This window comes from Pinus tabuliformis, chromosome 2_2 (genome assembly GCF_031772625.1).
Source record: "Pinus tabuliformis cultivar Carrire ecotype Pingquan chromosome 2_2, CPIR1, whole genome shotgun sequence".
Classification (NCBI taxonomy): Eukaryota; Viridiplantae; Streptophyta; class Pinopsida; order Pinales; family Pinaceae; genus Pinus; species Pinus tabuliformis.
In genome coordinates, this window is record NC_142300.1 from 910,797,219 (window position 1) to 910,808,789 (window position 11,571).

General features: G+C 40.0%; 1 protein-coding gene across 2 annotated transcripts in view; it reads left to right on the forward strand.

The window, feature by feature from the left end:
• The window catches only part of LOC149195980 (transcription factor IIIB), an 86,160-nt gene extending 79,619 nt beyond the window's left edge, over positions 1 to 6,541 (forward strand). For both annotated transcript variants that reach the window (XM_089405448.1, XM_089405449.1), the window contains exons 4-5: positions 5,808 to 5,918; positions 6,018 to 6,541. In XM_089405448.1, the coding sequence (XP_089261574.1) occupies positions 5,808 to 5,918; positions 6,018 to 6,323 (417 nt within the window). In that variant the 3' untranslated portion in view covers positions 6,324 to 6,541. The remainder of the gene's footprint in view (positions 1 to 5,807; positions 5,919 to 6,017) is intronic.
• The last annotated feature ends 5,030 nt before the right edge of the window (positions 6,542 to 11,571 follow it).

Here is an 11,571-nt window from a genome sequence, read left to right on the forward strand (position 1 = left end):
GAGAAGGAAGATGAGACGATGCCCGATGTGGAAGAACCTATGGATCCTATTGATCCCCCTCCGCAAGAGCCTTCCTCTTCTAGGAAGAGGCCCTCATGGCTTAGGGGGACACTTGATGATGCCGAAGGACATATTGCACCTAGAGGGACTTTCCGTGAAAGTAAGAAGCCAACCAGGTATCAAGGATACTTGACCATTATGAGCACCATCATTCAAAATGAGCCTTCATTGTTCGAAGAAGCCGTGAAGCATCAAGTATGGAAGGATGCTATGAATGAGGAATACGAGTCCATCATGAAGAATGATGTCTGGGATGTGGTCCCCAAACCCTAGGACAAAACAGTTGTCACCTCGAAGTGGCTTTACAAAATAAAGCATGGAGCCGATGGGAGTGCTGAAAAGTATAAGGTTCGCTTTGTTGCTCGAGGCTTCTCTCAAAAGGAAGGTGTAGATTATGATGAGATATTTGCACCTGTTGCCCGGTACACCACTATCCGCTCGATCATAGCCCTTGTCGCTTTGTAAGGATGGAACCTACACCAGATGGATGTCAAGACCGTGTTCTTGCATGGTTCGATTAAAGAAGAATTCTATGTGGAATAACCCGAGGGGTTTGAGATTCATAATCGGGAATCTCACGTATGCAGGTTGAAGAAAGCTCTTTGTGGGCTGAAGCAAGCACCCCGAGAATGGTATGAGAGGATCGATAGCTACTTGATGAAGCTGGGATTCACTAGGAGTGAAGCTGATCCAAACCTTTACTTTAAGGTTGAGGATGATAAGCCTCTCATACTGGTGCTGTATGTTGACGACCTCTTTCTGACAGGTGCAGACTCTCTCATTCACAAATGTAAGAGAGAGTTGGCTTCCGAATTTAAGATGAAGGACCTAGGACTGATGCACTCTTTCCTAGGGCTAGAGGTTTGGCAAAAGCCAGGAGAGATTTTCCTATCTCAAGGAAAATACGTGGAGAAGATTTTGGAGAAATTTGGTATGGTGGACTGCAAGCCCGTGACTACCCCGATGGAGCTTAACTTCAAGAAGTTATGCGGTAGTGTTGCCGGACCTGCTTTGGGAAATGCTTCTAAGTTTCGTCAACTCATAGGAGCATTGATGTTCTTGGTGAAATCCCGTTCGGATATATATTTTGCAGTCAACACGTTGAGCCAATATATGGTGGAGCCTCATCACTCACATTGGATTGGTGCCAAGAATCTTCTGAGATATCTTCGAGGCACAATCACTCATGGGTTGAGATACACTGTCAGAGATGTGAGGCTACATGGATATTCTGATGCTGATTGGGCAGGCAGTGTGGTGGACTGAAATAGCACTTTCGGGTGCTGTTTTTCTTTGGCTTCTACCTCGATATCCTAGATGAGCAGGAAGCAGAAGTCGGTGGCTTTGAGCACCTTTGAGGCAGAGTACATTGCTATGAGTATGGCCTCCTGTGAGGCTGTCTGGTTGAGGAAGCTCTTCAATGAGCTGTTTGGACATACATTGGATACTACCGTGATCCTCTGCGACAACCAGAGTGGATTCGTCTGTCCAAGAATCCTGTATTTCATGATCGCTCCAAGCACATCGATATCGGGTACCACTTTATCTGGCATATGGTACAACGAGGAGAAATAAGGCTCCATCATATTGGCACTGATGAGCAAGTTGTTGACATTTTGACAAAGCCCCTGGGAAAGGTCAATTCTTGACTTTTCGAGAACGACTAGGAGTCGTGGAGAGACCCTCTTATGAGGGTCCTGTATGATGTATACTTTTAGCTCTGCAAGCTCCGGGGGGCTTGGGGTACTTGGAGCGACGAGTGACCATAGGGTGACTCACCGTCCCCCAGTGGTGCGCTATGTACAGGGTGAATGATTCAGCCTTCCCCTGTGATACCCTGTGGCAACATGTAGGCAGGATGAGTGGTTCATCTTTCTCCTGTCGAGACATCCTACCCATGCAGTCTGGGACTCATGGGAAGTACCTCTCATTTGGCCAATGAGTAGAGAAATGAGGATAGGGACCATAGTAGTACCGATGGATGCATCGTGTATCTACCGTACTCCCTATCCTAGGATGACATTGATCTGGGATCAATTGGAATTGACTTCGGGTCAATAAGAGTGGTATGACACATTCTCTTCATTGGGACTGAGTTCGGGTTAGTAAGAGTGGTATGACACACTCTCTTCATTGGGACTGACTTCAGGTCAGTAAGAGTGCTATAGGACTCTCTCTTTTATCTGAGACTGACTTCGGGTCAGTAAGAGTGATATAACTCACTCTCTTTTGGAACTGACTTCAGGTCAGTAAGAGTGGTATGACACACTCTCTTCATTGGGACTGACTTCGGGTCAGTAAGAGTGGTATGACACACTCTCTTCATTGGGATTGACTTCGGGTCAGTAAGAGTGCTATATGACACTCTCTTTTATCTGGCACTGACTTCAGGTTAGTAGAGGATGGTATGATACATTCTTGATCATTTCTTCTTCTTCATAGTTCAACAGAGTAGAGTAGAGCCGAGTAGTGCAGGGCAGTATATTTGATGGCAAAGATAGTACCGACAATCAGATGGATTAGCAGACGAGTTCTCCCTAGTTGAGGTGGAGTGTTAAAATTGGCAACTAGGGCCAAACTCCATGTTGGTCATCTTATTTATGGAAGTTGACATTTTTCTTGGATTCCTCTCATCGAGAGGTGTAGGATTGATGTAACAATCATATGATTCCGACATGTATTCATGGAGATATGAATTTATTTGTATTTCTTGACAATTTGTCAAGGTCGGCCAGCAAGTAAAGTTGTGTTGCACACCCCTAGCGTAACCCCAACATGGCATATAAATAGAAGAGACCTTGAGGCATTAGTTCACTCATCTTATCCACACATCTCTTCTCTCTCCATGTCTCTTGGGTATACGAAGGAAGGAGGACGCAGCTCTCACGTGGGAAAAGAGGACGCAGTTAGGGCAGCAAGGACGCAGGAAGGTGCAGCAAGTGGTTAAGGACTGTGTTGACCAGTGTATAGGCGGCACTGACTACGGATTTGTGTGGGCAGCCTCTCCTAGGCTAGCTGAAGTGCTGGACAAGCATGCGTTGACTTGTTGGAGGGTATATTTGTGACGGCGTTGACTTGTTAGGGCTGACTGCAGTATGCTGTAGCATTGACTGCTGTTTTGACCTTATTACATTGACTGTTTTGGGGCTGTTATTATTGCTGTTGGAGACCGAGTTCTCCTAGGTTGTCTTGAGGACATTTTGGGAGCTGATTGATCACCCTTGCTATTGCTGTTCAAGGGTTTCATTACTGCTGTTGTAAATCACAGATTTGTGATATTGTACTATCTCTCTCTCTCTGCTGAATTATTGAAGAATATAGAAGAATTGATCAAAGGGTTTCCCCGCATTGGGGTTTGTCCCTGGCTAGCGCCACATCTTGTGTCTCTTGTCTTGGCTTGTCTTCTGTTGTTTTCATTTATGTTCTATCAGCATTTTACTTTCATGTTAATGTGATTGCTATATTGGAAATTGACATTGGGCTAATAAGAAGAATTGAAGTAAACTGCTCTTAAGCATAGAACATACCATAATTTAACACGTCTCTACAAACCTGACTGTTCGTGAAAGGGTACTTACCTGGCTATATATACAGGACCCTCACTCTCAATTGTATCATCATTCTTATTCATTCATTTTAATATTTATTCTTGTATCCTAAATGGAAACTACATATTCCAGGTCTTCTGGAATATTTAACTTGAAGAACGAACTTTGTTTGTTCCAGTGTCCTCCAAAGAAGATGAATTTTCTATGCTATTGTCTGAACCATTTGTTTCTTGATTCTCTTTATCTACAAGTCAAATATGAGGATCTATATACACTCCCTCCATTCTTCATAATTGCCTTTTCAAAACTCCAACCAAATCTTTTTGATAATTCAACACTACCAAATTCCGTGACAAGCTCTTCTGTGGAACTGAAATCTCTAGCCCAAATAGGGGTTAAAGCCAACAAGTGCACCCCATGGATCTGATGTGCCTATCTGCTACTTCGAGGGTAATTACCTTCAAATCTCTCCCTACATTGCTTCACTGATGTCTCCAACAAGCCTTCAAGAAATGATGATTAAAATCATTCTAAAACTCCCTTGATTGGATCAACAAGACAACTGCATAAACTGTCAAATTAAGATGCTGTTATCACTTTTTAGGTCCTTGCTGTCATCATTCTTTGTTATGGCAGTGCCTTGTGTACTGAAGATGACCCACTAAAATCAGCACATCAATTCCTGTATTGCATGCTGAGCTTGCACAACAAGGGTAACATTCTGAACAGGGACCAATCATAGGTGAAAGCAGACAATCAAAGCACCCTCTTTTTATCCAACTTTGATATAGATCACTTAAAAAGGATGGCTTAGAACATTAATCATAAAAGCATTCTTTCCTATTGAAATCAGACTAACAATCTCAACAAAAATCCACTAGTTTGCCAACCAAGTAACCCGCTGAACTGAACTGGTGTGTGCATGTGTGGAAGCCCCACTAACATAGAACTAGTTATAATCTTCTAAAATAGCACTGACTGTGCTGCCCCCCTGGAAAACGCTGATCTCTAAGCCTGAAAGATTCATACACATCAACTCTGGAATAAAGATATGCACAAGGTAAGTATTAATTGATTCCAAATTCACCACTATGTCCACTCAATTATCCATCCTGACCCCAGTGGATTCACGTACATGTTGGAACTAAACACTCAAATTTCCATGAGAAAATCCAGTGTTAACAATCCCTATAAAACATTATGTACCCTTGTGGAGGTGACCAATAACAGTACCAGGTATAATGAATTATGATTATAATGGCATGCTCCTGAGAACCAGGAATAGTATTATAATTATACACTTAACACTTATTTAGTACTTTCAATGTGATCTCTTGTTAATCTTTGATTTGACAACAAACACTGATTAATTTTTGTCCCTTTCATGATTTGTTCAGATTCAGGGTTTCTTTGACAATAGCACTGAAAAGTTTGCCATACTGTAATATCTTGATAACATTCCATTATGCTAATATCATAACATGTAATGGCAGAATGGCATAATCACATAATGCACCAAGACAGTACTAGGCAATGACGTGGAAGACAATGAAGCATTCACATTTGTTGCTCATGGATCCGATTGATACGGGGGCTTTCAAGTTCACATATAGATAGTTAAAGAGTGGATTGTCTAGATTAGATTAAGTTGGTTTACTTTTTCCCTCTAGAATGCAGACTGATGGGATATTACCTTGGTTATCACAGCCTTGAGCTCGATAAATCAAACTCTAATAACATCACCTGCTGGTTGACCCAATATGAAACTGGTTGATATGCCAAATGTTTAGTGTTGATGAGACGATACTCGTTACTTGTTGAATCTCTTAAGTATATAAGTCGATCAATCTAATCCATATTGAAACTTCTGGTTGGTAACATGAGACAAGCCAACACAAGCCATGGGGATTGAGGGATATTCTATTACTGAGTTTGATTAATGTGCATGCTAAACATGAGCACTTGATGACATAATTGCGGCACACGGCTGATATTACTTGATTAAGGGATACTTTGAATTTTGTTGCATTGAATATTGGATATGTGTAAGGCTAGCCCGATTACAAGAGAATTTGCAAGTACTTGTTCAAACCTTGTAACCGTAGGGAAAATAGATCAGAAAATGTCTCATTTTCTTTATATGAATGAGAACTTTGGTGCCTTATTTTTTAAATTGTAGTCGCCTTGATTTGTTTTCAGATGCGTGAACGGAAGGCAGCCTTAGAAAGAGTACCAGAACAGATGATTTTGTCCGAAATTCGAAAGGTGGTTGAAGAGATGCAAAAATTGAATGAAAGTCTTGATAAAACGGTATGATATACCCATCAATATCTGTTTTGCTGCTTTATTTACTTGCAGCAAGTTGCAACTGATTGATTTGAAAAGTTATTTTTTTTTAAATTTATACAGGAAGAAGCTGTTCAAAAATTACTTGAACCAGTACGAAAGGAAGCACACTTAATCATGGAGGCACAACTTGAAAAAGAGGAAAATGTTATGCGAGAACTGATGCAGGCAACCTATCAGAATATGCCACAGGGAGGTGCTGCCCTGAGCAAGGAAGAGATCTTGCAACAAGCGATGCGAGCAACATATGAGGCAATGCCACAGGAGAAAGTTGAGCAGAACGAGGAAGGGACAGTTTCTAGTGATTTAAACTCTGTTTCACATAACAGGGAAGTGACCGTTGAGAAAGAGAAAAAACCACAAGAATAGTGAACATAATACCATTCATGTTATTTTTTTCTTTCTGTGAGTTTAATCTTCCAGCTACCCTAGTAAACATTGTGCATTCACAATGTAGAATATGGTTCAACATCATCTCATCTACAAATAAAGAGTTCAAAGAAAAACTGGCCTCAACTGGCCTCTTCTTAAACAACTAAATTGAAACTTGTTTTGTTCAAGTAGTGAAGATGGGATTCTTGCCTCCAGTGATTGCTTTGATCAGATTCCATCAAATTTTTCATGATACAGGTACACAATGGTAAATGATCTTATAGAGTGTTGCACGAGGACAGAGTGCAGCTGCTTCATCTTAACCAGATGACATATGGTCTTACCTTCATATTACCTTAAAGACCTAGAAAATATTAGAAAGCATGGTAACATTTTGGAATTTTTTCAAGAATATCTCATTGAATCACGAAATTGCATACAGGGATTATTCCTTTTATAATATGTCAGATGAGATCCCTCAGAAAGGCCTCATCACATAGATTATATAGGGAAACATCAGTCTTAGTCTTGGAAGACTTGGTCATAAGAGTATACACATGTAACACAAACTGAAAATTGGACATTTGTGACGTAGGTGACTTCTAATGGAACTTACTGTAATACAGAACAGTTTCGTCATAAGTGGTTACAGTCTTTTCTTTTGTAACTTCCTTACCTTGATTTGGTATGTCATTGAATCAGGAATTTGTAAACATGGCGTAGGTGAGGCTAATGCAAAACTTCCTTCACCATTTACTTAGGAAACTTGTGAGCAGTTGACTGGGAGTGGAGTTGTTCTATTAACTTTGAGTAACATTAGTCTTAGTCTTGGGAGACTCAGTCATAAAAGTATACTCTGGTGACACGAGCTGAAAAGCGGAAGGACATTTGCAACGTAGTTGACCATTACTTCAAATTGAACTTACTAGAATACAGAACAGTTTTGTCACGAAGTGGCGTTGGTATTTTATTTGTAGCCTCTTTACCTCGATTTTGTATTTCATTGGAATCTGAAATTTGTAAACATGACAGGTGAGGCTAATGTGAAACTTCCTTTACCATTTCAGTAGGGAACTCAGGAGAGGATGACTGGGAGTGGAGTTGTTCGATTCATTTTTAGCAAAATATTTTGGACAGTTGGTTACATGCAAGCGACTATGAAAACATGAGAAAGCCTATATTTGTGTTAAGTGTGGAAAGTTTATAATATACTTCTGTTTCTCTGAGTTTGGAAGTATCTTCTTAACATGTAAGAGAGATCCTTTTTAACAAATTTTAACGTTAGTGCTTCTGTAGGAGTTGCTTTCTCACTGGCTATTGAATTTAACACTTGAAACATGGTAAAGGAAATAGCAGGCTAAAACAAATAATAGAGAAATTACAGAAGGAAGTGGCCCACTACAAAGCAAAAGTGACCAGTGTGGTCGAGTTTGAAGCATTCACCTTTGAACTACGGGATGATTTCAACTACTACCCAAAGGCTAATTTACAGTTATATTCAAGAATATCAAAATTATGCCACTTAGTTCCTCACCTATTTGGACAATATAAATATTAAAAGGTAGTATTATATGGAGTCCAAATGTGTATGGATGAGTTAAAGAAGTGGCAGGAAGAACAAAAACATGCACTTGTTTATCTTCCTAGAATGGGTGAGGGGGAGAGCCAATACAACTATACAAATTGCCAATCCACAAACGCATCCATGGAGAAAGATATCATTGCCTCGGTGAATAATTGCTTGTTAAAAAAGTGGCAGGAAGAAGAAAAATATGCACTTGTTTATATTCCTAGAATGAGTGAGGAGAGCCAATACAACTATTCAGCTCTAACAAATTGCCTATCCACAAACTCATCCATGGAGAAAGATATCACTGCCTTGGTGAATAATTGTAAGTGCTTGCACTTAGTCGTTGAAAAAGTAATAGAAAGATGGTGTCACCCATTGTTTTTAAAACCGGAACCGGTGACCGGACCGGTCCACCTAATGAACTGGTTTACCGACCGGAACCGGTCTAACCGGCACTGGTTTGGTCTAAACGAACCGGTTTTAGAAAAATACATTAAATACTTAATTTTTAATGAAACAAAACTATTTTTAAGATCTAAAACCATGATTCCAAGCCAATAGAGACAAAATATGCAAAGTTTGCTCATTTATATACCATGTAAAGGTGAATATATCAAAATGGCACCAAGTGCAATACATATCATCGACAAAATAGCAAAATACATAAGCAATGAGGCTCTAAATGGCCTATAAAGTCCAAAAACAATGCTACAAGCCATGAGGCCATTGGCCTACTACAAGTCTACATTGTATATATGATCAATCATCAAGATCATCACCACTACTAGCCACAAGATCATCATCAGGAGCTACATAGAGATCATTTGGTTCAGAGTTTGAGGATGCCTCAGCCTGATCTGCAACCTCAGTATCAATGCCACCAATAACAATAGAAGTGGACCTAATGGAAGCACGAGTTTGTCGACCTGCATGACTAGTGCCTTCCATTGGTTCTTTGCCTTTCCTTGATGCCGCACATGATTCTAGTTTTGATGCCACCACATAATCTGCTTCATCCCCTGCTAAAGCCATGTCAATATCAAAATCAGCCTCAAACACAGGTTCTTCAGTCTCCTCCACCCATTCTGATGTTGGATCAATATCGTCCAACACAATGGGATCTAGATTAGGAGTTTTGCTCATCATTTGGAGCTCTGATTGCATTTATTGTTTACCCTGAAACCATGAAATCCTGAAAACCATTAAGTCTGCTGAATTTTGAGTGAAATCTAAAATTCTAGTTTCTCCATATGAAATCCAATGAGGTCGAAACCACTCTCAAACATCCTGAGTCATTTCATGGTAATGTTAAAAATTTAAGTAAAGGTGACATTTCCTTTAAAAATTGAAGGAAATGTCACATTTACTTTAAGAATTTAACATTACCATTAATTTCCAACATTATTAGGGTTGAAATGTGTCAGGCAAATGAGAGGGTAGGCATGTTTTTCTTGGAGGGACTATTTTTGGAGGAAAACAACCCCAAATTTCCCTCAAAATAACTTCAAACTCACAAAAATGCATTTTGTGGGGGTTATACTTGCCCTGGCAATAAACCGGCCGGGTTTGACCACAAACCGGCCGGTTCCGTCCTAAACCGGACAGTTAAGACCGGTTAGCTCCAATTTTTGGCCAAACAGGGTGTTTGACTGGTTTTTTTGACTGGTTCCAACCGGTGGGCCTGCTAACTGGCCAGTTAGACCGGTAACTGGTTAGCTGGGCCAGTTTTGAATACTATGGTGTCACCCCACACCTGGAAACGTGAACTCACCCCATCCTATAATTGGTGTTTCAAATGACCTATAGGAAATGTCAGAGGTAAAGGGATTACTATTGGAATAACTTCACAAAAGATATAAATTTGATGAATTCATATCTTACAACACTAAAGGGAGTTGTGGGACCCATGTCCAAAGAATTGATATTTTATGAAGTGGCTGTTGAGCAATTAATTTTTAGTCATATAATAGAATTTTCTTCCCAGCATGAGTTATGGTCAGCCTATCTGTAGATGCTAAGGCACATGGTCGGTTATGATTTCAGCTAAAGACAAATCCTTTGTGTAAAATATTGTTTTTGAGAAAAAACAATAAAAGAGCCAATGAAGCTGAAATGTCATAATTGCCATGAAGTTCAAGAGTTCACAAGGCAATGATGAGAAAAAATATAAAAAAGGATTGATTAGTTGGGAAAGCGACACTTGTTGTTGGAATTTTGTAAACTTAGAAGCCCTTGGGGCCAATTTTATAGAAGCTTGGATTCTAGTGATATGGGTTGAGAACTAGTTCTGGTGCTTGTTCTGTTACGAGGGCCACTGTAAGTCTGTATATTCCTATTATAAACTTTTTCTATGGATGATTTACATTCTGGGTTTGCTTTTTTATGAGATGTTTGCTTTGAGACGGTGGATGTGAGATTGTGAACAATAAATTCAAGAACATACTTCTCTACATTTCTTTTTGTTCATATAGATTCAGATGTTTCTGTTGTATTTCTTGAATAACTTTATGTTGTAGAAGTAATACGTATTCGCTAGTTAAGGTAAAATCCTAGCTAGGATAGGTAAATAGGTAGAATAACATTGTACTTTGCATATAGATTAGAAATATTCTACACTTTGCATTTCACCTTTCGTTTCACAATTACAATAGTAAAAATTGCTAGGCCAAAATTTGAATGGGTTCCCCATTTCAAATGGTGTGAGGTCTAATTGAGACTTCACGTTGGGGAGAACCCCCATTGTTGAACAAGGCACTTTCCCATGACAACAAAAATTGGTGCTAGGAGGGTTTGATTATGCTTGTGAGAAATACTCATTCTTCACATGTTCAATTGATCCAAGTGATCATTATATAATTTGTTTTCTATCTTGGTACTTTTTAGGTGGAAAAATTGGAGGAATTAGCTTGTAGGGTCCATTTTAGTGGCACACCCTAGTTTGGAGATTTGAAATCTAGAACCTTTCACAACCATTTTCAGGCATAAAATGATACTTTTTGGTGTCAAAACTTTATGAGCATAGTTTTAGCCCATTTATGCCATTAGACACATTGATATCTTTCCAATGGTGCAAAGATCATTTAAATCAGAGTAAGTATTTAGAAGTTATGCATCTTGCTAGTTGACCTACCTTGTTGACCACCATGGTATTGAGTGGATGCGTCATTAGCTCCCATGGTTTGCACATGTGAGGCTAGTCACCTATGGACTTTCAAGAAGATTCTAGAAGGTCCAAAACCTTATCACCTAAGTTGCACGGGTACTGCTCCCAGCCCTTGGAGATCATGTACCCCAAGCTCCGACGCTCCTGGGAGCTTGGGAGCTGGTACAAAATGCTCCAAAAGCAGGCAGAGCTTATTAAGGTATGGCGGAGCTTTTCGAGAGCGTGGCAGTGAGGGAATTCAAGTTTCCGGTATGAGTGTCAATTGGGAACGCCGGTCTGGAGCATGTCTAGGAGGAGCGGAGCATGTCTAGGCGCTCCTCGATGGATCAAAGCCTCCACATGCTCCAGATCAATGAGCATCCGACATCAAGTGAAACCCAAGGAGAAAACCCCGGGAAAAAATGGGTGTGAAATCTTTGGCGGCAAAAATATCTCTTCATTTAGCAGCAAAAATTGTTTCTCTACGTAATTTTCCCTATATAATCACTAACCCTCTCAAGAGTAAATCAAAT